We start from the raw sequence: 23,682 nt of genomic DNA on the forward strand, positions 1-23,682 counted from the left end.
GCTTCCCACACTCCCTCCACTGAGCCAGGACATCTTGTTGCTTTGTTTTCATTAATCAAGTGTAAATGTGACTCTCAGCATGTGGGTTTTCAGGACTCTATCAGCTAAATGGAGATACTCATAATGCTTTATTGTTAACAGTGAGTGAAGCCGCAAGAAGCTCAGTACTCCTGGATGGTTGAAATCTTGGCAAGCAGCATCAGTTGGGCAGTGCAGCTGGAGCCATGTCTCTGCCCTTCCGAAAAGAGTTGGAGAAATACAAGAATATCAATGAAGATGAAATACTCAGCAAACTCTCAGAAGATGAACTGAAACAGCTAGAGCATGTTCTCGATGACCTTGATCCTGAGGTTAGTGAGACGGTGGCCAAGGGGATTCATAGTTCAAAAGCTGCCTTTTATAAATGCCACATACTTCAGCATTTTATATTTGTATTCTGTTACACTAGAGGCAGTGGATCCTAAAGTAGGAGCAGCTCAGCTAGGGACATTTCGGGTTTATTCCTGCTGTGATGTGCTACTTGCTTTTGTACAAGACACTGTGCCCTTTCTCTCTCCCTTGTCTATTTAGACATGAGCTTGTCTGCAATCTAAATCTTTAATCATGTTTGTACACTGCAGCATGATGAAAAGCTTTTTATGGCTGCTGTTTGTGAGCGCAGCAATAAACAAACATAACGTGTGTTTGTGCAGATCAGATCTTTTGAACTTCTGAAACCTGTCGATGGTGTCATTCAGCACAGATAGTTCTAGCTGAAGGGAATATATTTAGGCATGATTAAGAAAAATAAGGCTCAGCTACACAACTGTCATTTTCTAGAGAGCAAAGATAATATGGATATTTGAAGGCACTCCCACAAAGGGTTTAAAGATCTCTGGCCTAGGAACTACTTGGTCCCACAATAATGAGGTTACAGTCACAAGCGTGCTGGATGGGAATTCTGACTACCTACCCCTAAACCAAGCTGTAGGAGTTTGAAAAGGAGTTCACATCTTACAAAATACATTTGAAGAAACGCAGAATCACAGAATCCCAAGGGTTGGAAGGGACCTCAAAAGCTCATCTAGTCCAACCCCCCTGCAAGAGCAGGGTAACCTAGAGTACATCACACAGGAACTTGTCCAGCCGGGCCTTGAATATCTCCAACGTAGGAGACTCCACAACCCCCCTGGGCAACCTGTTCCAGTGCTCTGTCACTCTCACAGTAAAGAAGTTTTTCCTGATGTTCACATGGAACCTCTGATGCTCCAGTTTACACCCATTACCCCTTGTCCTATCACTGGACATCACTGAGAAAAGCCTAGCTCCATCATCCTGACATTGAATTATAACTCCTAGTTCTATAGTACAAATTTACCTGGAAATTAAGGGTAGGCTTTACTGTTCTCTCCCTCCATGGTGTCACTTCCCTCACTATTAACACTTCTACAGTGATTTTCTGGTATTTTCAAGTAACTGCCATCTCCGATGGAGACACAGAACATTCAACCAACCAACCAACCAACCAACCAACCAAAACAGGCCATGGTGCATTTGTAGTCAGGCTGCATATGTGCAGTAAATGTGTAGTGCCCTGGGTGCATTTGTGCATCCATAGGTGAAGTGTCTAGTGACTTGAGCTCACTGGATGCACTCAGAATTCACCAGGTATTTGCCATCGATCAGATTTACTGGCCAACAACAAAGTGTTTCTGCAGTACTCCGGGGCATCTTCAACACATTGGCTTTACTGCACATGTACTGCAACGTCCACATACCTGTACTCCTTTCTGGGATTTCCTGGACTGAAATGTGGGAGCCTTACACATCTTCCTATATTAAGGGGTGCAGATGCAATCACAGGGTCACATAGTTGCATGTTTAAAGCGGGCTTCATCTCTTTACTTCCTGCATATTTTAAATAGTGAAAGTCTACATCATTCACCAGTTACTTTCTGTGTATGCCATTCATTTCTGAAGCCCAAGAGACATTTGCATTAGCATGAAAGGAATTTTTTAAAAGATGAAATGAGAGAGAAAAAGAAAATGGAGAGGGAAAAGAGTAAATGAAGAGAAGGAAATGTATAGAAAATTTATCCTGGTCTGTTTACCTGGATTTCAAACTCTGTGGTTATGTGTAACACAAAGGGCTCTGATCTTGCTTAGGTCTTTGCTGCTGAGATTGTAAATATGGTTAATAAAAATGCTAACAGGTGGTACAATCAAGAAGCCTGAAAGATATACTGGGTTTAATGGTTACCTTTAGGTAATGTGTGTTATTGCTGTCACCAATGAGCATTATGTGAAGTAACATGCAAAGAGTGATTTCACTTAATACCTAACACCATTGAAATGAAATTTGGAACACTGTATGAAATTGCCTCCTCTCCTTTACATGCCTCCCGCTCTTTCACAGAATGCCTTGCTTCCAGCGGGATTTCGGCAAAAGGACCAGACCACGAAACCTGCCACGGGCCCTTTTGATAGAGAGCGCCTGCTCTCCTACCTGGAGAAGCAAGCGCTGGAGCACAAAGACAGAGAAGACTTTGTACCATTTACAGGGGAAAAAAAAGGTACAGGCCATCTTCATGTGGGTGTTGAGTAATGGACTGCCTGGTACAGGCATCTGCCATGCCTGGCCTTTTATGTGGAATATGCTCGGACAAAAGAGGTGGAGGCTGTTACTGTGTGGGGTGAAGCTCAGGAGTTGGATCTAGAGCTGTTGAGGCAGGAGATGAAGTGGTGGTTTAATCTGCCGTGTAGTGGTCTGCCTTGACACACTGGAGTTACAATGGCAAGTTTAACCAGGGAATGGGAACACATGAATACCCATCCAGCATAGGGCTCCAAGAGCAGCTCCCAGATCAGCAAATATTTGTGGTCAAGCATGGACAAAGGTGGCCTCGCTAACCTGACTTGGACTGTTCCCATGTCCAGCATTAGGCCCATGCAAGGGTACTGTAGTGGGGGAGTGTTTAGGAGGAAACATATAAATGCCTTTCTGAGTAAGTATTGCCTCCAGTTGCTGTAAGTAATACCTCAGGGAACACACTTACGGAAAATGAGTATTTTTCCAATTGTTTACTAGAACATCTGGCAATGCTATTTAATGCAGACAGTTTCTCTGCTTCCCTTTGTCCTACAGCTACAGGAAAAAAAGGAAAAACAGGAAAACCTAATTCTAATCATGCAAACATTGGTAGAATAACCTTAGGGTTACAGGAACAGTCATATTTTTAAGTAAACAGTGTTCCTTTAGCACCACTATCTCCTTTTCCTCATTTATATGTGAAGTGAATAAAAATGCCTACCGCAGGCCACCCCTTTATTCAAGAAGGAACTTACTACGTCTGGGTCCATTTCTGGCCATCTGTTGAATTTGCCATTATTTCAATGGGATGCTCTTAAGGAAAAGGACAGATTTCAAGAAAGTCAAACGCAGCATTTTTTACTTTATGTATCATTACCAAAGAGAGAAAATGTTATTTGCAGGCCAAGAGTTGTTACTATCATTACATTGTGTTATCAGTCTTGGAAACAATGGTTTTAGACAAATGTGACATTTTTCAGCTAGATCTGATTTACATGTCATTTTATCATGCAGCATGTTCTTTAACCTACTTCTTCCTCCATCGTAACTTGTGCTTTAGTGCTGCTCACAGGGTTGATTCTGAGCCAACTGAAATGCAGTGACACTGCAGTGATCCTGCCGGTAGCAGGACTGAGCAAGCACATATTGTACGGAAAGGAAAATGATTTACTGTAGTTTGGATTTATTACCAGTTGTTTTCAGTCTCCTACACAGTGCTGTGTCAGAGTAGTACAAGTTACGGCTTGCAGGTCTCTGCATATTTACACCAGTATCTTCAGTGAGGTCTCACCTTACTGATATTTACTGACTTAGGGCTAAGACTTTGCATTTTGCACTGTAGTCATGTCTGAGATCTCTAAACATGCCTGAAACATAAGTACACGAAAAACCAGCAGTGCGTGGAATCGCATATACCCATAGGACTGGCACTTGATCTGTACAAAACTAATCCTTGTATTGTCCCTGACAGTGTTATTGTACATACTGGCCTGTTTATTCTATTTCAGTTTTCTTTTGATGAGGCTAAAGCAGTATTATTCCTGCGTTTGCTTCCAGATACCCTTAGAGCGCTTATTAATGCTGCTTATTAATTCCTGGTGTCCCAGGTGTGGAAGTACCAGTGCTTCACAAACACCAATAACCACGCATTTCACTTTTTCCTCAGCACGGTTAATTCAGCCATGCTAGCACTTAAAGCTATTCTTAATTTGGCTTTTGAGTCACTGTGATCATTTACTTCAAAATTACAATTTTAAGAATTACCACAATTACAAGGTTATGAAACATTTTAGGCTAAAGGAATTATTCCCTTAATTTCCCCTGTTCCTTGTACACCACCAGTTCCTGACAAAGTCCTCATTATCAGCTTTAGCAGATTAGGTCAAATGAAAACAGCCACATGTTCCATGATTTCCGCAGTCATTTTACAATTACAATTTAACACAAAGAATTCTACTGAATTTTCTTTGAAGTCAAAAGCCAAATACCATGAAAATACCCTCTGTTTATTTGTTAGTATTAGAAATATCTGAATTAATCTGAGGTCTGGTGAGGTCCAGTACCTTGACAATTGCAAACTGGATGGACTGCACAGTCTCATTTCCATGCTGCTGTAAGGGAACTGACTTTTAGAAAGAATCTGTTTATTTTAAGCTTGGAGCATCCCTATTGGTACTTGAGTTTCTCTTCTGCTGCCCCTTGCTTGCTCAGCAGAAGGTATCCTACAGAAAAACCACCAGACTTCAAGCACTGGGCTTTGCTGCCTCCTTTCCTTGTTCTCTGTCCCCTTGCTCTGCACTGCAAAGACTTCACGCACGATCTGAGCCTTATAAACATGACTGAAACCTCTGAGTGCCGAATGCACTGAAATCTGCCCATAAATTGTACCATAATCCTGCTGATATGGTGAATCTGGTGAAACATGAGGACTGCTACACAGAGGCCGTGTGTGGCTGGCTCTGGATCATGGAATCCGTGCTTGTAACTGCAGCATTACTTATTTTGACACTCAATTCAAAAAAACAATAACAAAATAACTGTATTAAAATATTAATTAGTTGATTTGCATTTATAAGATGATATTTTCCATGCAAGGAAATAAAGCAGTTCTGCCAGATGTGATACTACGTGCTCGATTTAAAGTCACTTTAATTAGAGAATAATTAGTGTTCTTCCAAAGCTTAGTAATTAGTTCAAGATAAATAACTTGCATTTCTAAAATGTGTCCTCAAAAGCAGCTAAAGAAGGATATCTCTTGAGGAAAAGCTTATTCCTCACCTTCTGCATGTTGATAGTCTCTAAAGTGTATTTAAAGATTCGTAAATACATGATTCTATTATATAGATGCCTGTTAAATGATTTCTTTGCATTATAGCAGCACTGTAATGTAGCCATATGATAAATAGCCCCAACTTAATTTTACACTAATTCTGCTGGTTAAAAAATAACTTCTGCAGTAGCTCTAAAATGCATCCAGTGGTGTATAATTAGAAATGGGAGGTGTGGTGCCAATGTACCATTTGGCACTATTTACCACTTGAGAATATTTGTATGTCAGTAGGATTAGAATATGTTAAGTGTGGTTTAAGCTTTTGTCAGTGTGTTGTACTTTGGTATTTGTCTGCTACTGGGAGAGCATTTATTTTTTCAAATTTATGAAGTGGGATGCTGCTACCAAATGTTAAGTGACATTTCTACCAGTTCCTACATTTGTCATGCAAAGCTGATACTAATTTCAAAATTCAACGATGAACTGAAAAGAAGGTGGCATTTAAAATATGCTCCTTCCAGAATAGTCTGTGATACATCATTATTTTTTATCTATCGTCTCTGTCTCTCTGTTTTTGTTGTTAATAGCTTATTAAAAAGTTCTTGACCAAAAAGCAAAACCAGGCAGCTGCTGAGGGATAAAATTCAGTTGCCTGCGTTGGTCTCTATATACTGAACACAGCCATAAGGTTTTGATTGTGCTAGAAAACAAGCCAAAACAAATTCCAGAGCTGACAGGGATATTCAGAGTGGTTGCAACACAGGAAGTGTTAAATATGAGCTCAAGTTGGGGGGCTGATCGTGCAGGGAATTGCCTTGGTTTTGATTGTAATCATGGTTTGGAAAAGTTGGAGATGTTTGACAAAAACAATCAAACGTATGGCATGCATTAGATTATATATGCTCTGCCATATTTCAGCTTGTTAACATGCTACATTAATTGCTGTACAAAAGAAGGCTTTAAGCCTGTACAGAACAGCTCTCAAATTTCAGTGAAACCTCATTATTAATGAGGAATGGAGGTATAGGGAGTTAGGGCTGATAACTGTAGCCATAGCAACTGGCAGTTTGGAAGTATTTATCTTATGTACTTTTGGATTAGTTCCTACTTAGGACAGATATTCTAGAAATCCTTACATAGAGCCTGATGAACCATGGAAGTTACTTAAACTGACCCACTGCATTGAACGCATCAGCTGGAAGAGCTGGTTATAACACTTAATCACTGAGAAGCCTTTTTTGTATCATTTTCAAGTTCATGAAAGGTCTCAGGAATAAAAAGCAAAGGTGGAGAAAGTAAGGGGCAGTGTAGGCACAAAGTATTAGAGAAATGTCAATGCTGCATGTTTTCTTTCTCACTGAGTGCAGTATGCACATCTGATCTCAATTAAGATCCGAGTACTACTGTAATACAAACATGAACTATTAACATTTCTGTTCCTGCTTTGTTGCAGTGGTTCTCATAACTACATAATACTAATGAAACATAATTGAAAAAGTTCTGTTGTTGTGAAATATTAGATATGAAAAGTAAGCCATGCCATTTTTAATTGCTATAAGGATTGTTGTTTCAACTCTTCACCACTATCCCTGTTTTCTACAAGGTCTTCCACTCCTTGCCACGCCATTTCATTTTGGATCCCATCCAGTTCTCATCAAAGTCATGGAAAAACTCCAGTGGATTGGGCTATTATTATTTGTGGTTGGACGGGAAGGGGAACTCAGTTGTATGTGATTAAATGCTGACATTTTTAGCCAACTGATAAAATGGAAAAGGAAGAAAATAAGGATGATTAAACAGAACTTTCGGCCAAAGCCCTGTTTCCAGTTGCTCTGGCAGAGCCCATCTATCTTGCTGCTTGTGCTGTGCCAAGCAGAGTATCAATACACAGTACTAGTAATAACGACAGTCGTTTTCAGCAGGTCAAAGTATTAGAGTATATGCTGATGAGTTCCCATTACAGTTTCTCTAACAGACTGTATATAAAAAAGTTAGGGTTTGGTTTAGAGACACGGCATCTTTCTTGTCTTAACAAGGGCAGTCTTTTCACCCCCGATGCTGAAATGGTTTGTTTAAATTTTTCCATCATATTCCTGTTCTTCAAGGCTTAAATTTAGAATTGATGTTTGTCTCTTAAAGCATTGAAGGTGCTGCAGTTGCTGACAGTAATGCCTCAGCCAGTGCCTTTCACTGCTTGCTTTTATAAGACCCTGTTTTAGTTGCTTATGACTTTGCCAAACTTGCACAGTTCACACTGAAATTTCCCATGCTGAGAGTCTGCCTCAGGCTGAATTTTTGGGAAGTGTCAGCAAAAAGGACTTGGCTGTTCCCAAGAACAAGATTAGGAGAAAACACATTGTTTTAGCCCTCTTAAGTAAATCTTTCCAGCTGTTTTTTTATGAGCTGCAGTGCCTCCATGCTTTGAAGAAGGGACTTGAAATGTATGCATGGCCTTTGGAATCCCCAGGGAAATACACTTTAATTTGGCATCCTCAAAATATTATGTTTTCTTGTACCGCCAGTTTGTGATAGTATTCTCCAAATATCCCTCCTGCAGTGAGTATTAGTCATGTCCTCAGAGCTTCTGCCTGCATATGCAGAGAGCGCACGTGATAGCACAGCAGCGGCCGGAGACCTGGCGTGGCCGGCTGGAAGGTGTGTAGGATGTGCAAGACGCTCTTTGGAATTGCTCATCTGAGAGGCCACTGCCACACCAGAACCAAGGGCAGGAAGTCTCTCTCCTGTTCTCACAGTACTTTCCTCACTTTGTAAGGGTGCTGTAAAGGAAAGAAAAAGAGTGAATAGCCAGCAGAGAGGGAGGGACTGGTTTTCAAGGAGCTGTATGAATATGTCCAGGATGAGGGACTAGATGTAGTAGTTCTGCTGTAGAACCTGTAGAAGAGAGCAGTGGTAAAGAAGAGAAGACAGAGGTGGTGGGAAGGGTCAGGATTCAAAGGTGTGCAAAACCAGGAGACACAGGAGATGGAGAAGGCACAGGGGGCAGTGAAGGATATAAGGAATAGAAGAGATGCCAGAGAAGAATGTAACTAGTGGCATCTGGCCCAAGTTTCAAGGTTCTTTGATATCCCTGAGAACCTGAAGCCCAGCAGCACAGCTTGACTCTGCTGCCATTCCACATCAGACATAAGAGCTTTCTCCTCTGTTGGTGAAACAGGTTAATCCAGGTGGTAATCCAGAGGACTGCTGTAGGACTACAGGGATCCGAAACAGTTGGGATAATGTGATAATCCATGTGAGGGTCTGATTAAATTCTGGGCTTCCTTCTGTTTTAAAGATTATAGGCTGGCTTTTGTTTATTTTTATTTGAGAATGTACACTTTTCAGAAGAATACAGGGAATTTCTAAGGTGGCAAACACAGCACGCTGATCAAAGATGCTGGTGCAGTTTAAGTTCATTCTTGGTGTATACGCACAATAGAATCATAGAATCATAGAATAGTTAGGGTTGGAAAGGACCTTAAGATCATCTAGTTCCAACCCCCCTGCCATGGGCAGGGACACCCCACACTAAACCATGCCAACCAAGGCCTCATCCAACCTCGCCTTGAACACTGCCAAGGATGGAGCATTCACAACCTCCCTGGGCAACCCATTCCAGTGCCTCACCACTCTTAACAGTAAAGAACTTCTTCCTCATATCCAATCTAAACTTCCCCTTTTTAAGTTTGAACCCGTTACCCCTTGTCCTGTCACTACAGTCCCTGATGAAGAGTCCATCCCCAGCATCCTTGTAGGCCCCCTTCAGATACTGGAAGGCTGCTATGAGGTCTCCACGCAGCCTTCTCTTCTCCAGGCTTAACAGCCCCAACTTTCTCAGCCTATCTCCATATGGGAGGTGCTCCAGTCCCCTGATCATCCTCGTGGCCCTCCTCTGGACTTGTTCCAACAGTTCCGTGTCCTTTTTATGTTGAGGACACCAGAACTGCACACAATACTCCAAGTGAGGTCTCATGAGAGCAGAGTAGAGGGGCAGGATCACCTCCTTCGACCTGCTGGTCACGCTCCTCTTGATGCAGCCCAGGATACGGTTGGCTTTCTGGGCTGTGAGCGCACACTGCTGGCTCATGTTCATTTTTTCATCGACCAACACCCCCAAGTCTTTCTCTGCAGGGCTGCTCTGAATCTCTTCTCTGCCCAACCTGTAGCTGTGCCTGGGATTGCTCCGCCCCAGGTGTAGGACCTTGCACTTGGCATGGTTAAACTTCATAAGGTTGGCATCAGCCCACCTCACAAGCGTGTTGAGGTCCCTCTGGATGGCATCCCTTCCCTCCGGCGTATCAACCGAACCACACAGCTTGGTGTCATCAGCAAACTTGCTGAGGGCGCACTCAATCCCACTGTTCATGTCATCGACAAAGATGTTGAACAAGACCGGTCCCAACACCAATCCCTGAGGGACACCACTCATTATCAGTCTCCAGCCTGACATTGAGCCATTGACCACAACTCTTTGCGTGCGGCCATCCAGCCAGTTCTTTTCCCACCAAGTGGTCCACCCATCAAACTGATGTCTCTCCAATTAAGAGACAAGGATGTTGTGTGGGACACTGTCACACGCTTTGCACAAGTCCAGGTAGATGACGTCAACTGCTCTGCCCCTGTCCATCAGTTTCGTAACCCCATCATAGAAGGCCACCAAATTGGTCAGGCAGGATTTCCCCTTAGTGAAGCCATGCTGGCTGTCACCAACCACCTCCTTGTTTTTCATGTGCCTTAGCATGTCTTCCAATAGATTTAAGAACTTTGGAAAGCTTAGCTTTGCAACCTTTCTATCCATTATCATGAATTTTAAGACATGGAATATGCAGACACAAATCCAAGAGTAACAGTACAGCAGCAATTATGACACTGCATTTTAATTACTACTAGCTTTCAGTTTCAAACTTATTTGAACTTAGCTCATTTTCATAATACCATGTTTTTTCCTGATAAGAACTAATTGAGCTCCATTTTCGTAGAGTATTTGTAGGGAGGAGTTTAAGTAAGGCTCAAAAGGGAAGAATAGTGCAAAATGGGAAAAGTGAATCAAGTGCCTGTGATTTATGGAAGGCAGATTTCCAAGACTATTGAATTTCACTCCTGAGGTCAGTGTCGCATTCTGTAATTGAGAATAAACAGGCACTGACTGTAGTCAGAGATTCATTGAAAAGTCGGAAGTAATAAGTGTAACCAGATATTTTCTTGAAAATACAATAATCTGAGGTACAGTTTACAGGAAAAGAGAGTACATTTTTGTTTTACAGTTGTGGCAGGAAGTGCATTTATATTATAAAATCAAGTAACTATCCTTAGTAAACTGATGTTAAATAAAAGGACATTTTTACAGCAAGTATAAATGGCTTATTTCCCATTGCTCTGTGCTTTGCTGAGTTTTGGCTTGTACAAGGTGGGAATAAACACTTAAGTACTTATACTAAATAAAAAAGGTGGAAATTTATATTTATGCAGAAAAGTGTAATAACATAAGCAGGAAGGCAGAGGGAAGACATACCAGAAATGATGTTCCAAATGCTGAAAACTATAAATGAAGGTGAAATCCTCAAAATGTTCAAATGCCTTTTCTTTTTCCCTTTATATAACAATAAACAAATAAACCTACTTCAAGAAAATGCACTTGAAGTAGTTCCCTGCTCAATTAATACAATTTCCTAAGATGTGCATATGTGGTTGTACAGTTAACTATTACTGTATGAGATGAAGTTAGGGATGCGTCTCATTTCCTTGCTTTACTTTGACATTGCTTTAATGGGGTCATTGGCACAATGCAGGAAATCAAAGCTTGCTGAAACAAAGTGGCAAAATTATGTCCAGGGTTTTATGACTGTACCACCAGGAGTTCTTTCTTTTTTTTATAGTATTTTTCCTTTGACCTCACTCTGCATTTCTGTGTCTCTCTATAGTCCTTTGTATTGAATTTTCTCTCTGGTTTTCAATGGATTTTTTTCCCCCAAGCTTCTTTTGATTAAAACATGAACTATATCATATTTCAAGTTGAAGTTTTGCAGTGTGTGAAAAGTAATAGGTCTGCAGTAGGCTGAAGCAGGACAGATCTCTACCCACTGCATTCACAATCAGAAAGTCCATGGGTCCAAGCCTCCTCAGTCATCTCCAGGTCACCCCAGGGACTTATCCGCAGTTTGACTGAAGGAAGGGGAGAATGGCATTGATTTATGTTTAAAATTTCATGTTGAAAAAAGCACTTTGGATTCCAGACAGTTTGTGTTTCAATGCATGTGTCAAAATAAAATGATATTTTAACGCTTACTTACTTCTTTTTTTTCTGAAATTGAATTTTGTTTTGCAGTTAAACACCAGATTATTTTTGTACATAAATGCGGTTATATTTGTGCTGTTAACTCTGACGTAGCTCAAGTATGATATGTATAAACATAGCTTTTGTCACGGTGTTTTTTACTGATAGAAAGATAAACTATTAGTATTAAGACTTAGAACAGAACATTAGCATGTTGTGGAGGCAAAATGTAACACAATTAATTTTACCACAATTAATGCTATAATAAAGTACCTTCTGAAATACAGCATGAATATAAATAGCACCAAGAGCAGCAGCCTTTCATCATAAATCTCACTTTAAAATAATAAACATTACTATTCTTCCAATGCTTCTTCCAAATAATACATTTTAAATTTAAGCTGGACCACTGGAACAAGCAAGCCATAATCCATATTTTATTTTGGCAGCAAATTCCATGATGGCACTTTATAATGAATTTACAATGTATGGATGTGGGACTAGAAGGGACCGCCTGAATCTTTAAACTCTGTCCTTAAAATAATGAAGGAAAACTGGTTGAAAGGTCTATAAACACAGATATCACTTCTGCTGGTGGTGGACTAATAACATGCTAAATGCATAAACTCTCCTAACCTTTATCTGCTATGCTACAGCGTCTCTTCACAGTGGGATAATGCAAAAGAATGTTCTTATCTAGATAGCAGAAAAGAATATTTTAAAAACGCCACTGGACACCAGCAAGGCCCACATATATTAAAGATATATATTACCAGCTTTGACATGACCTTTCCCCTTTAAATATTTCAGATAACCAATAATAGAATCTTTTTTCTATAACATTTGCCAAGAATGCTTTAAATGAAACTATCATTGGGGTCATATACACATTTAAACAGATTTGGGCTGCCATCCAACAGTTACATATGCCTGAAACAAATGCTTAAAAACTGTATTCCTATATATGTGAACTGCACAGAAAAAGTATGAGCCTGTACTGGTTTCCATTATCCCTGGATTCCTTGCTGCACAAGATACTTGCCCTACCCATGTCCACTATCCATAGAGAAGGACCAGTTATATTACATATTGTGTCCAGTTTACACCAGACTCGAGGTCCCGTGTCTCCTTATGTGTGAAAGTATAGACTTCTATCAGCATTTGTTCACAGTGTGGCTCAGGTTTGGGTCTGTGAAGAATCACTTAGTGCCTGATGGAGAGGTTTCATGCAAGCTGTGGAGTATAGCTGTCAGGGGATAGTATTACCAGTCAGGATAAAGGAAAGTAGGATTCCCTCAAGATCTCAGACAACCTACTGATTATTTGAAACTCATGTGGAACCACCAGTGATGAGAAAGGAAAATATTTTATGGATAGCACTGCTTACTATTGATTGCTTACTCAGATAGTCTGATTAATTTTGGTCTTCTAGTTTCCAGCATAGTAATGACTACTTTTCCTTATGTGTTATCCTTACAAGTCAAACTGGCATCAAGTCTTGGTCAGTGGTGTCTGGAGCTGCCATCCAACACTCCAGATTAGGTGGTTGTACAGAGAGAGTCTGAAATCCTAGCACCTGAGCTGTAATGAAATCTGGGGGACATGACTAATCTATCTTCACAGAGTATTTCTCACCCCAGATTTCCACTTGACTTTTGTTTTGATGCTACTGGGATAACTTCTCTGATTCATATCACCTACTGCATGGTGAAAAATAAATGATTCCTACCTTTGGCCCACAAAGGCTTTTATCTTCTAGAAGCCTCTTAAAAAAATGACCTACTTAAAATATCTCCTAAACAATGAATCATAATATGTTATTTCTGTCTTTCTGCATAACCTTCTGCCCAGTTTTGTAATCAGAAATTATTTAGTATTGGTACAAATATTTCTAGAGTAAATAATTCAAACCTTGCCAGAGTTCCAGAAATTTCCATTAATGTAATTTTTTTTTCCTGAGCTTATTCAGTGACCTCAGTTATGGAAGCTGACAGTACAGAAATTGCTGTAGATAAAGAGATAAATGAATTGGGTATTATCTAAATGAAAATGATACTTTGGACCATGGTGGGGAAAAATTAAGCGACAAAAGGATGACAATGTTGAAAAAAGAGAGGCAAAGAATCTGTAATTCAACACTAAATATCAGAACTGCATTTATTAATGGTAACAAAATGATATCACTAATACAGTCAAAATTAAGCTATTTTAGAGACATTTCAGAAAGCCATGGGATATGCTTCAAGCATGACATTTAGAGTGTACAAAGCTGCGCAAGAAGACAATTTAAAGTTGACAATGGGCCAAAGCCACCTGCATCCAGAGGTCAGCCCAGCTTCATTACAATGGGATTAACTAAAGCCTGCTTGAGAAGTTGTTAGGGACAAGATGAGAGGAACTACTCCACAGCAGAGTAAAACATGAGAATTCACAGAACTATCAGAACAATTTCACCATCTGCTGCATGTGGCGTCATTTGCTCTATTACTGGCTATGGGTTTGGTATCGGAAAGTGTTGAATGGGAGAAAAGCCCCAGCAGTGCTGGTGATTGAAGTGCAGCCTTAGCTCTGATGTCAAGGGCCTCACTCCAAGCATTTGCAGTTACATCATCACACTCCTAAAGTTAACTACAATAGCAGGCCAAAGGAGAAGTGGGATCTTTTATGTTGTTTCTGGATTTATCCTACAATTTTCTCATTTCAGCAGAAGGGACCATGATCTCAGTCCTGCTGGGATATTGCATGGAAACACACACCTGCTGACCCCAATGTAATAGCAGCATACACAGAGGGACAAAGAGGTCAGGAGTGTTTCTTGGGGAACGTACGGTTTAACTCAGTTCATGCTTTTCAGGCCTGCACTTTTAGGGTAAGGCTACTTATGTGAATGATCATCAGGAGACACAGAGAGGAAAGACTCATGGAGAGGGTGGGAATTAAATTCCGTAAACTGGAGGAGAACAGCTTTACTGAGCTTTCAGGTTCTTGTATGGAATTTGGTAAACTGAAAGGTTCTTCCAGTCAGATGGTTTTAACTGCTTCTAGTGCCTCATTTAACTGTAAGGATGAAATCTGTGCAAGCTTTTTGTGTAGACACGATTCTCCCTGTTTAAGGTTAAAGGAACTTAAGAAAAAACCCAGCTGTGACTGCTCCTAGGGATTTATCTTAGGGAATTTGCTTCCACATTAAAAATCACCAATAAAGAGCAGAAGTCTGCACCTTTTATTTTTAGACTCTGGTGTGGAAGATAGCATCACGTAAGAGAGAGGAAACCAGGCATTTCCACTGTCACAGACCTACTCTCACCACTGCCAGGAGGCAGAGGAGTTGTTCCAATAATTCATTACTCATTTTGGCTTTTTTCTTCTCTTAGGAAAAATATTTATCCCTAAAGAAAAGCCCATAGAAACCCGTACAGAAGAGAAAGTGACCCTGGATCCGGAACTAGAAGAAGCCTTGGCCAGTGCTTCAGATACTGAGCTCTATGATCTTGCAGGTTAGATAATGTATAGGTATGATCCCCCTACATGCCTGGTTCTTCTCTGCCTAACCTGCCACCAGCAGTGTCTCATGATCATCTCCCAAGCATCTGCTGTTTCACTTTTCCATGAGAATAAACTGATGATAAAAGTAAAAATCTACACAGAGTTAATAACTTTTAATTAATACATGATCCTACAGAATAACATCTAATTAGATAACTTACAGGAGACGTATCAGCAAATACAGCACAATTTATTCTCTGATACTACAGAAGTTCAAGCATGTACAGTTAAATTCTTCTCAGATATGCCAAACAGAAAGCAGTAAGAGGTTCAGTTTGTATATGAGGAAAAAAGGAATTATTAGGAGTAACCCAAAGAGTTTCTGGATTTCCTCCCCTGGATGTTTTCAGGATCCAGCTAGACAAAGCCATGGCTGACCTCATTAATGCTGGCAACATTCCTGCTTGAGGGGGCAGCCTGGACAAGATGACCCGCAGCGGTTCCTTCCAGCTGGCATTTCTGTGACATGCATACTACATTGATTCAATTGCTAAAAAATCCATGTTAAAAATGTCTGTATGTCCAGTACTTAGACCTCTAAGACCCTCCCTACAAGCAAGCATGACTCAGAGTGAATATTTTATAAAGGGGTTTTGTTTGGGGACCTAAACTAGAATTTGTAGCAGATATTTTTCTGCATCTTTATTCCCGCCATTAACATTGTATCCTATTGCTGGTATTCACACATTTTAGCTGTTCTTGGAGTGCACAACATGGTCAACAACCCAAAATTCGATGAAGGAGGAGCCCGCAGTAAAGATGGAAAAGGAACTGTAAGAAGTAAGCAAGCTGATTTCTCTTGTGGGCTGTATTTCATGTTCAGAGACTTCACACCTAGAGGTTGGGTGTATTGGTCTAATTTAGTGTAATGTAACTGGGCCTTACCTTAATTGATCTAATTATTCATGAGGGGTAGCTCTTTAAGATAAATACAATCTTAAAATTAATTATGTATAATGACAACAGTACTATGCAAATAAATCATTCCTAAGGAGCTTTGCTTTCGTAGAAAGCAATATCTGGCTCTGCAGAGGTGCTTGAAAGTATGGGAGTATTTAAGAAGCTAAGACATACATATTTTGGTTCCGCTTCACTTTAGGTAGCAGACGAAAAACATAGTGAGCTGTAGCTAAGAGGTGGCCGCGGCACAGGCCAGGCCATCTCACCCCAAGTATATTTGCTCAGCTGAAGAATGACTTGTAACCATGGGGCTCAAATGTGGCAGAATCCCTAGCAGAGTCACATTGGTGACTAGAGTCACATCAAGTTGCATTCACAAGGAGCCAACAACCGCATGGATGTGCTCCTGCCCCAGCTACTCTCTCTGATCTACTACCTCCCACCTTAACCTGTGGCAGTGTGTTTATGTGTTGTCTGTTACATGGTTCCTTAGGTACACAGGAAGTGTAATCGTTCAGGAAATCCCTCAACAGAAACAGCTGTAGTTACTAAAAACAAATCCAGAAATGTTTGCACTAGATAAACAGACCTTTGCTGAATCAGATCTTAGCTCAGCAACCAACAGGAGGCTGGATGGGGGAGAATTGGGTACGTCTGAATTCCAAGTTTTTCTTGAGCACTGCCAGGTCTTGATCAGGAGCTCGTCACCTCCAAGCTCTGGAATATCAAGTGGGCTAAATTTTGCTTTTTAAGACAAAATCATGGAACGCCCTTGTCTAGGGAAATTACTCAAGAAGCTTCTTCTAAGGCCATGAGAACAGCAGCTATCTTTAACAAGGACTTTAGTTTCCATGCTTCATTACTAAAGTGGAGGTGGGAAAGTTGACAGGACACTGTGCCACTTCACTTCTCTCAGGATTAAGACTGCTCTGCGAGCCTGCCTAACAGGGCCCTGTGTGAGCTGCCATCTATCTCGTAAGAGGCACTGCAAGCATTACACAGATTTCAGAATATTTTTGTTGCACTGAGTCAAAATGTCAGCTATGTGAGTCAGCTACACCATGCTCCAATCACACAGTTAAGAACCAGAAAGTCACATCTCCGTATTCTTTGGTTCAAAAGCTAGACCTTTTCTTAGCCAAGTAAAATGCTTCAGTAAGAGGGAGACATCTCAACAGCTGCCCATCAATGCAGCAGAACAGAATGATGATTAAAGAAACAAGATATAACTCATGAGAAGCAACAAGAAATAGAAAATGAAAAATGCTGCTGGCTCCAGACTGAGCATACTGTGATGTCTAACCTGAGGACAGGGTGCTAGTGTCTCTCTCACTCCCAGCTTGGCACAGTGTTACCACTAGTGCAAAACATGCTTTGCTGTTTTTTGTTTACTTGCCATCTTTGCATCTAAGGTGAATTCACTATATTCATTGTACCTACTCCCTAGGAAGGCTGGAGTGTTATTAGGGATATGTGAGGTCTCTCAGGGACTTAGTGAAATAAAAAGTTCAGAATGAAAACCAGCTCAAGGTTTGTGTATGACTTCATCTCTACTAAGAGTATGAGTTCTAAAAAAATATTTGGGTTTTCTTTTGGCCTGTGATATGGCATGAACTTTACCCATTTCACTGAACAGCAATGTGCAATACGTTGAGACTTGAGCATGTCTTCAAAATCACTCACTGTCTGCAACATAAAAGGGTTTAAACATACTTGTGGTCAGTAACACATTCCTTGGTGGGTTGGGTGGTCAGGGATTATAAATTAATCTCTGAAAGTACATGCATGGGAATTAGAAGTAGTAATTGTGTTCTAACCTATGATTTTTATGAATCTCTAAAAATACTTATAGGCCACAGCTTCCAGCATTAAAATCTGTATCTCTTTGGAGCATGAATGCTCATAGACTTCATAAATCTTCGTACTGGCAGACAGACTTACTTTTCATGCCTTGATAGTTTTATTATTTAGAAAGTGCAGATGTTGCAATTTTACAAGAGCTAATTGAATTGAAATACAAGGCTCGTAGAATCAGCCGAGAGAAGGAAAGTGAGGGGCCTCCTTCTCATGTTCTTTTCTGTTAGCACAGCCTATTCATAGGTACAGGGATGTTTTCTCACTAATGTAATGGGCAATTTCTGAGCACGCCTTCCTTTACAGATATTAGACAAAGAACAAAGCAGCCCTTGCAGTGTTTTACAGTGTATATTATCCCATTTTAAAGCTGCTTTCCCTCAATTTTATTGCACCATGACTTTTGTACGTAAAGGAGGAATTTGCCCATGATGATACTGCCCTGCCTCTGTAACTACAGCCTCCAATGACATGCTTCTGGGCGCACAGAAGGTGCGAAGGGTATGGCAGGGATAACAGGGCTAATACTCCTGTTTCCAAGTTTTGTGGTTCATATAAACCCTTTCTTGAATGCTATCATACAAACCTAAATGGGAATTGGAAAGTCAGGCTGTTACTAATGATGCTTGATCCTCACATCAAGATCTTGTGTTGCAGATGTGGTGAAAGGTGAAAAGGTCAAGCCCATCTTTGAGGAGCCACCTAATCCAACCAACGTGGAAGCAAGTTTACAAAGGATAAAAGCAAATGATCCTAGTCTCGTAGAAATTAATCTTAACAACATAAAGGTAGATGCTGTGGTTTCATTTGTGTCATTCGTAGGAGAGTTTATGCAAATATTTACAAAGCCCTTGCCTTTTATCTTCAAATTTTGTCTCTCTCTACTCTTCAGAAAAAGCAGGACACACAGGAAAGGGATGTGGAGGGAACTGTTGTGGAGGTTTCAAGGTCGCCAATGCCTGGTACTGAATTAGCTGCCAATTAAAAGCCCAAGGGGTAACTCTGGATGCCTTTCTTTAGCAGACTGTAAAGCAAGATCTCTCATGGGCACTATGTAATCATCACCAGCCAAATTCAATTAGCCCACCCATGCAAATGGAGGAGGAGCTGGCATGTAGAGACTGAACAACCAATAGCAGGAATAGGAAAGTAGCTCAAGATCAGTCACATGCTTGTGGTGGCCTGACCCAGTTAAAGGCAGTGCTGACATCGCATCCTGGCGCAGGCGTCTCATGGGTCTCTGAAGGCCTCTATGAACAGAGGACACTTTGTCCATTCTGAGTTACCCTTAAAATTATCAGGGATGTTTAAACTGCATAGACTGTGGCTATCAATCAGGTTGATAGTAATTAAAATCAGTGTCTAGTGATATGACTGGATTTCCTAATTACTGGATTTGTCTTCTTAATATAGAATATTCCTATTCCAACACTGAAAGAATTTGCAAAAGCTTTGGAAAGCAACACGCATGTGAAGACATTCAGCCTTGCAGCTACTCGAAGCAATGACCCAGTAGCTATTGTAAGTTAAACACTGCTTTGAAAAAAAAACCCTGCTTTAGGATGCATTCTTCATTTTCCCTCACAGAATTTCTCTATGACTATGCAAAGTAGAAGTGTAATCTCTTCTGATCTACCTCTGTGTCCTTGTAAGCCTATTTATTTATGTTCTATTTCTTTGTAGGTACTATGTTTTGCAAATTCCTTATTATTTCTTGAAACCCTTAAGACATTATCTCATATTCCTTCTTTTTGAACCCTCAGGCATTTGCAGATATGTTGAAAGTGAACAAAACACTGAAGAGTCTGAATGTAGAATCCAACTTCATCACTGGCACGGGTATTTTGGCACTGATTGATGCACTGAAAGAGAATGAATCCCTGACAGAGATTAAAATTGACAACCAGGTAAAGAGAGAACGTTGAGTGAGTCCACTTTTGTTTCCCTTCTATATGGATTCTAAGAGGGTTCTCCTAGAGGGCTCTGGCGAAGTCAAGGCAGCCGCTGTGACTCAGTCATTCTGCAGCTCACATTCCATGTTTATGCAGCCAAACACTGGAAAACTTCTAAATAAAACTGGCCAAAGCCAAATATAAAACCCAGAGCAAAATCTCTGGGGATGGGATTCTCTTTGTAGTTTGCAGCACAGTACTGAAATATAACTACTTATTTCTCTCTCATATGAGAACAAATATTTTCTTTTCTTTCGGGGACACTTCACCACATGACCAACAGAGGCAGCAGCTGGGGACAGCTGTAGAGATGGAGATTGCCAAGATGCTGGAGGAGAACTCCAAGATTCTCAAGTTTGGATACCAGTTCACCAAGCAAGGTCCAAGAACCAGAGTAGCAGCAGCTATCACTAAAAACAATGATCTGGGTAAGATGCTACTACATCTACTCATCATTTGTTTATGTGAGCCAAGCTCTGACCTTCCTAGACACAATTCTTCCTGTCTGTACATAAGACTGAATTTCACCTCTACAGCATTCAATCTGCTATATGTGAGGGGTGATGCATAGCTCCACTGACTCTAATATAGACAAAAGCAAAGATCTCACTGTGATTAAAAGCTACTCTTATTCTTCTCCCACCCCTCCTGGGAAGGAGAGTTACTTCAGTCTTTTCCATGGAGCACCCTGGATTTCCAGCTGCCCTGTCAGCTGTTCTGGCCAGTAAGTAGAAAGCCAAACCCATCCTGTTTGTTCAGTGAACGCAGAAGTCATTGCTTCTTTGCCCTGCCCATGACAAACCAAGCTTGGTCAACCAAGGGAACAAAAAAGATTTTCCTGTCTGTGTGACAAAGTACAGGCAAAGACAATAAAGCTTTACAAGTTTTACCTGAGCATGACATGCTCTGCCCTGTGTGCTCAATACATGGAATAGGAAGGAGATGACTATGCAGGGGTAGTTTAGAATAAGAAGGGGAGTGGGGAAATATTAACTGTGTTTTTTAATCAGCCCACTTCAAAGTGAGCTGTTAAACCATGACGCCTTCGCTGGCTTCAGCTTGGGTTTATGTCTGTGAGAACCAAGAGTTGAGCTAGAATCCATTTCTTTTACACATACTTTTATGTTTTTTCAGCTTTAATTTTTAGCAATACCTAAGATTCCAGTTATATACTATTTGTCCTGAAACTATTAACATTCTGGAATGGTATTTGAATCATCCAAACAACAAAGAGAAAAAGACTTTTTTTTTCACTATTTAACCAGATGCCATTAGACATGTGTTCTGTACCCAATCTTCATTTTCCTGCTTTTGTATTGGATTGTTTGGTTCAAGATTTAGTAGGACAGAATACCTAAAAGAACCAAATAAAATAAATGAAGCAACAAAACCACTGAAAGCAGACAGAAATAACTGATGTTACACTGTAGGCTTTGGAATAACGCAGTCTGTCAAGAAAGCACTATGAGATAAATCTCCCGATAGTAAAGTAGTGGGATGTTTGTAGTAATATATTGTTGTTATTGACTTTCTGTAGTGAAAAACATTCATTCCTCCAGTTTTACTGCTTTTGTTCTGTACTTCAGCAGTTCAATATCAGAAATGGCACATGACATTTTGATGTAACACCAAATTTTGTATCGCACAAACAGGAGAACCTCACTCATCTTTTCTGGCCAAGTCAGAGAAGACTCAATACATTTTTATTAGGGCAAGGAGTAGCAAATGCTGCCCGACTAGACCTGCTTTGTAATGTATTTTAAGTGCTGTAAAAATTCACAATTAAGTGCTTGTCAAAATAATCTTGCCCATACACAAAGCTCATCACTGTCTGCTGTGCTAAATGGCAACTTCAACCTGCTTGGTTTCTAGTGAGAATCTGGAGTTAATTGGTAATTAACTTACTATCAGATGGTTGATGCAGTCAGAGCATGTGAAGTTAAAAGAGATAATTTAAGGTCCAATATGTTGTTTTCCTTGTTGCCAATATTCATTGATATCAGTACTTAAAAGTACTTCAAATTATTTTCTAAAAGGGTATGATTATTTCTCACCTATAGTATACACTTTCACAATTAAAAGTGTTATTTACTTTTGATGCCTAATGCTTAAATACTCCAGAGCACTGTCACACAGATAGAGCAGACAACTGTCAATTTAGTTGGAACAGAGTGGCTTTTAAAAAACCAGTTAAACTGTAGCAAAAATCTAAATGGAATCATTGGGAGGAAGCACTGGAAATGGTGATTTCTTCATCATCTAAAACCTTTAGCTCAGAATCTAATTTTTATAGACAATGGGTTGATATGAACACTTGGTGAAATTCTATAGTCTGTGATATAGAAAAGTGCAATTTAGATAAAATGTTTTGTTTAGCATTGAGATCTGTTAATTACAGCATTTATGGTCATAATCCTGCTGAGTATTTCTTAGAGGCTTCTTCCTTCCTATTCATGGTACTGGGAAGGGAGTGTGTTAGTGAGAAGAGTCCTTAGGCAATCGGAAAAGCAATAATGACTGCTCTTGTCTTGTTTTATTGGTCTAGTTCGTAAAAAGCGGGTGGAAGCAGAGCGGCAGTAGCCACGCCATAGAGGATGCAAGGCAAGATTGGAGGCCACCAACAACTGCAATCTCAGAGTGCTCACTGGTCAGAAGGGAGTATATAATGGGAATTGCTCATTTCTGTTAATGTCTCCTTTTAACCTTGAAAGCACAGCCTGTTTGTTTTTAACTTTCAAGGTTAAATTTATTTTTTTGTGAGAAAGAATCACAGTTGGTTTAATTTTAATGGAAAAAACACCAAAATGTTTTGCAATATCTGAAGCCAATATGCAGAATCTTAACTGTGTTACTGAGCATAACACATAGTGATTCTGACCCTTATTTTAGACACCTTTTGACATGTTAAAATATGATCTTGTGTATGATAAGGGATTCTCTGCTGAAAATAGAAGTTTTAGGGCCAAGTTCTGCAATGCCTTATGTTTGTGAATAATCCTTTCTATATAGTCCTGCTGAACTAAGTCCTGCAATGGGATGCTCCCAGGAGTAGAACTAGTAAAGCCAGGTTTGCAGGATCACACCCTTGAGCCTCTCTCCTGCGGCAGGATCTGGGCAACTGAAACAGCACCCTTCTACCTTCTTGGGTCTCCACCCATCCAGGTCCAAGCGCAGGATCATGCCTAGACATCTAAACATTGTCAAAGTCTACTTGTTTACATAAGCTTAGGTTAGGTGGGTCATTTTGCAATGTTATTTGTTATCCTTACTCCGCATTGTAAAGTAATAGTAGTGCTGCCAATCCTATAGATTTTGAATGTTTTGGTTTTTATAGACCAACAGATTTTTATTTGCTACTAGAATGCACAGTTTACAGCTATTAATCTAAACAAGTATTCTCAGCAATATTTGTTTTGCTTTGAGCCACGTGTTGGACTTTTTTAGTTCTAGTATTTATGTACATTTGTTAGTATTATAGAACTGTTCTCAGGACCTTTTAGAGGAAGATTAATTAAACAATTAATCCAGGAAAGCAGCTGTGCTGCGCAGAAAAAAACCATCAAAAGGGTAGTTGTGACAGCTATGTAGCTTACATTTATAGGCTCCAGTTCAGGTTTGTCCCTGTATCACAAAGCACTTAGTATTCATATCAGCGCTTACCTGAATAAAGGCAGATTTAAGCACATGCACAAATGCTTTGCTAAATCAGAGCCTTAACTCAGATGCTGGGACATGATCTTAACCCAGTGGAAAGCACTCCTGAAGAAGCAGCAGCTAACCCCAATGCTCAAAAGCATCAACGTTGTAGTAAGAATTC

General features: G+C 40.3%; 1 protein-coding gene across 1 annotated transcript; it reads left to right on the forward strand.

Moving 5' to 3' along the window:
- Positions 1-224: 224 nt before the first annotated feature.
- Positions 225-22,445, forward strand: LOC308225512 (tropomodulin-2; the record flags this gene model as incomplete). The annotated part of the gene is made up of 9 exons (XM_080626482.1): positions 225-350; positions 2,396-2,552; positions 14,988-15,110; positions 15,853-15,939; positions 18,571-18,701; positions 19,327-19,434; positions 19,677-19,820; positions 20,149-20,293; positions 22,411-22,445. The coding sequence occupies 9 exons, from the start codon at positions 225-227 to the stop codon at positions 22,443-22,445; spliced, it is 1,056 nt and encodes a 351-aa protein (XP_080482608.1).
- Positions 22,446-23,682: the final 1,237 nt, after the last annotated feature.

This window comes from Psittacula echo, assembly GCF_963264785.1.
Source record: "Psittacula echo genome assembly, chromosome: 10".
Taxonomy (NCBI): Eukaryota; Metazoa; Chordata; class Aves; order Psittaciformes; family Psittacidae; genus Psittacula; species Psittacula echo.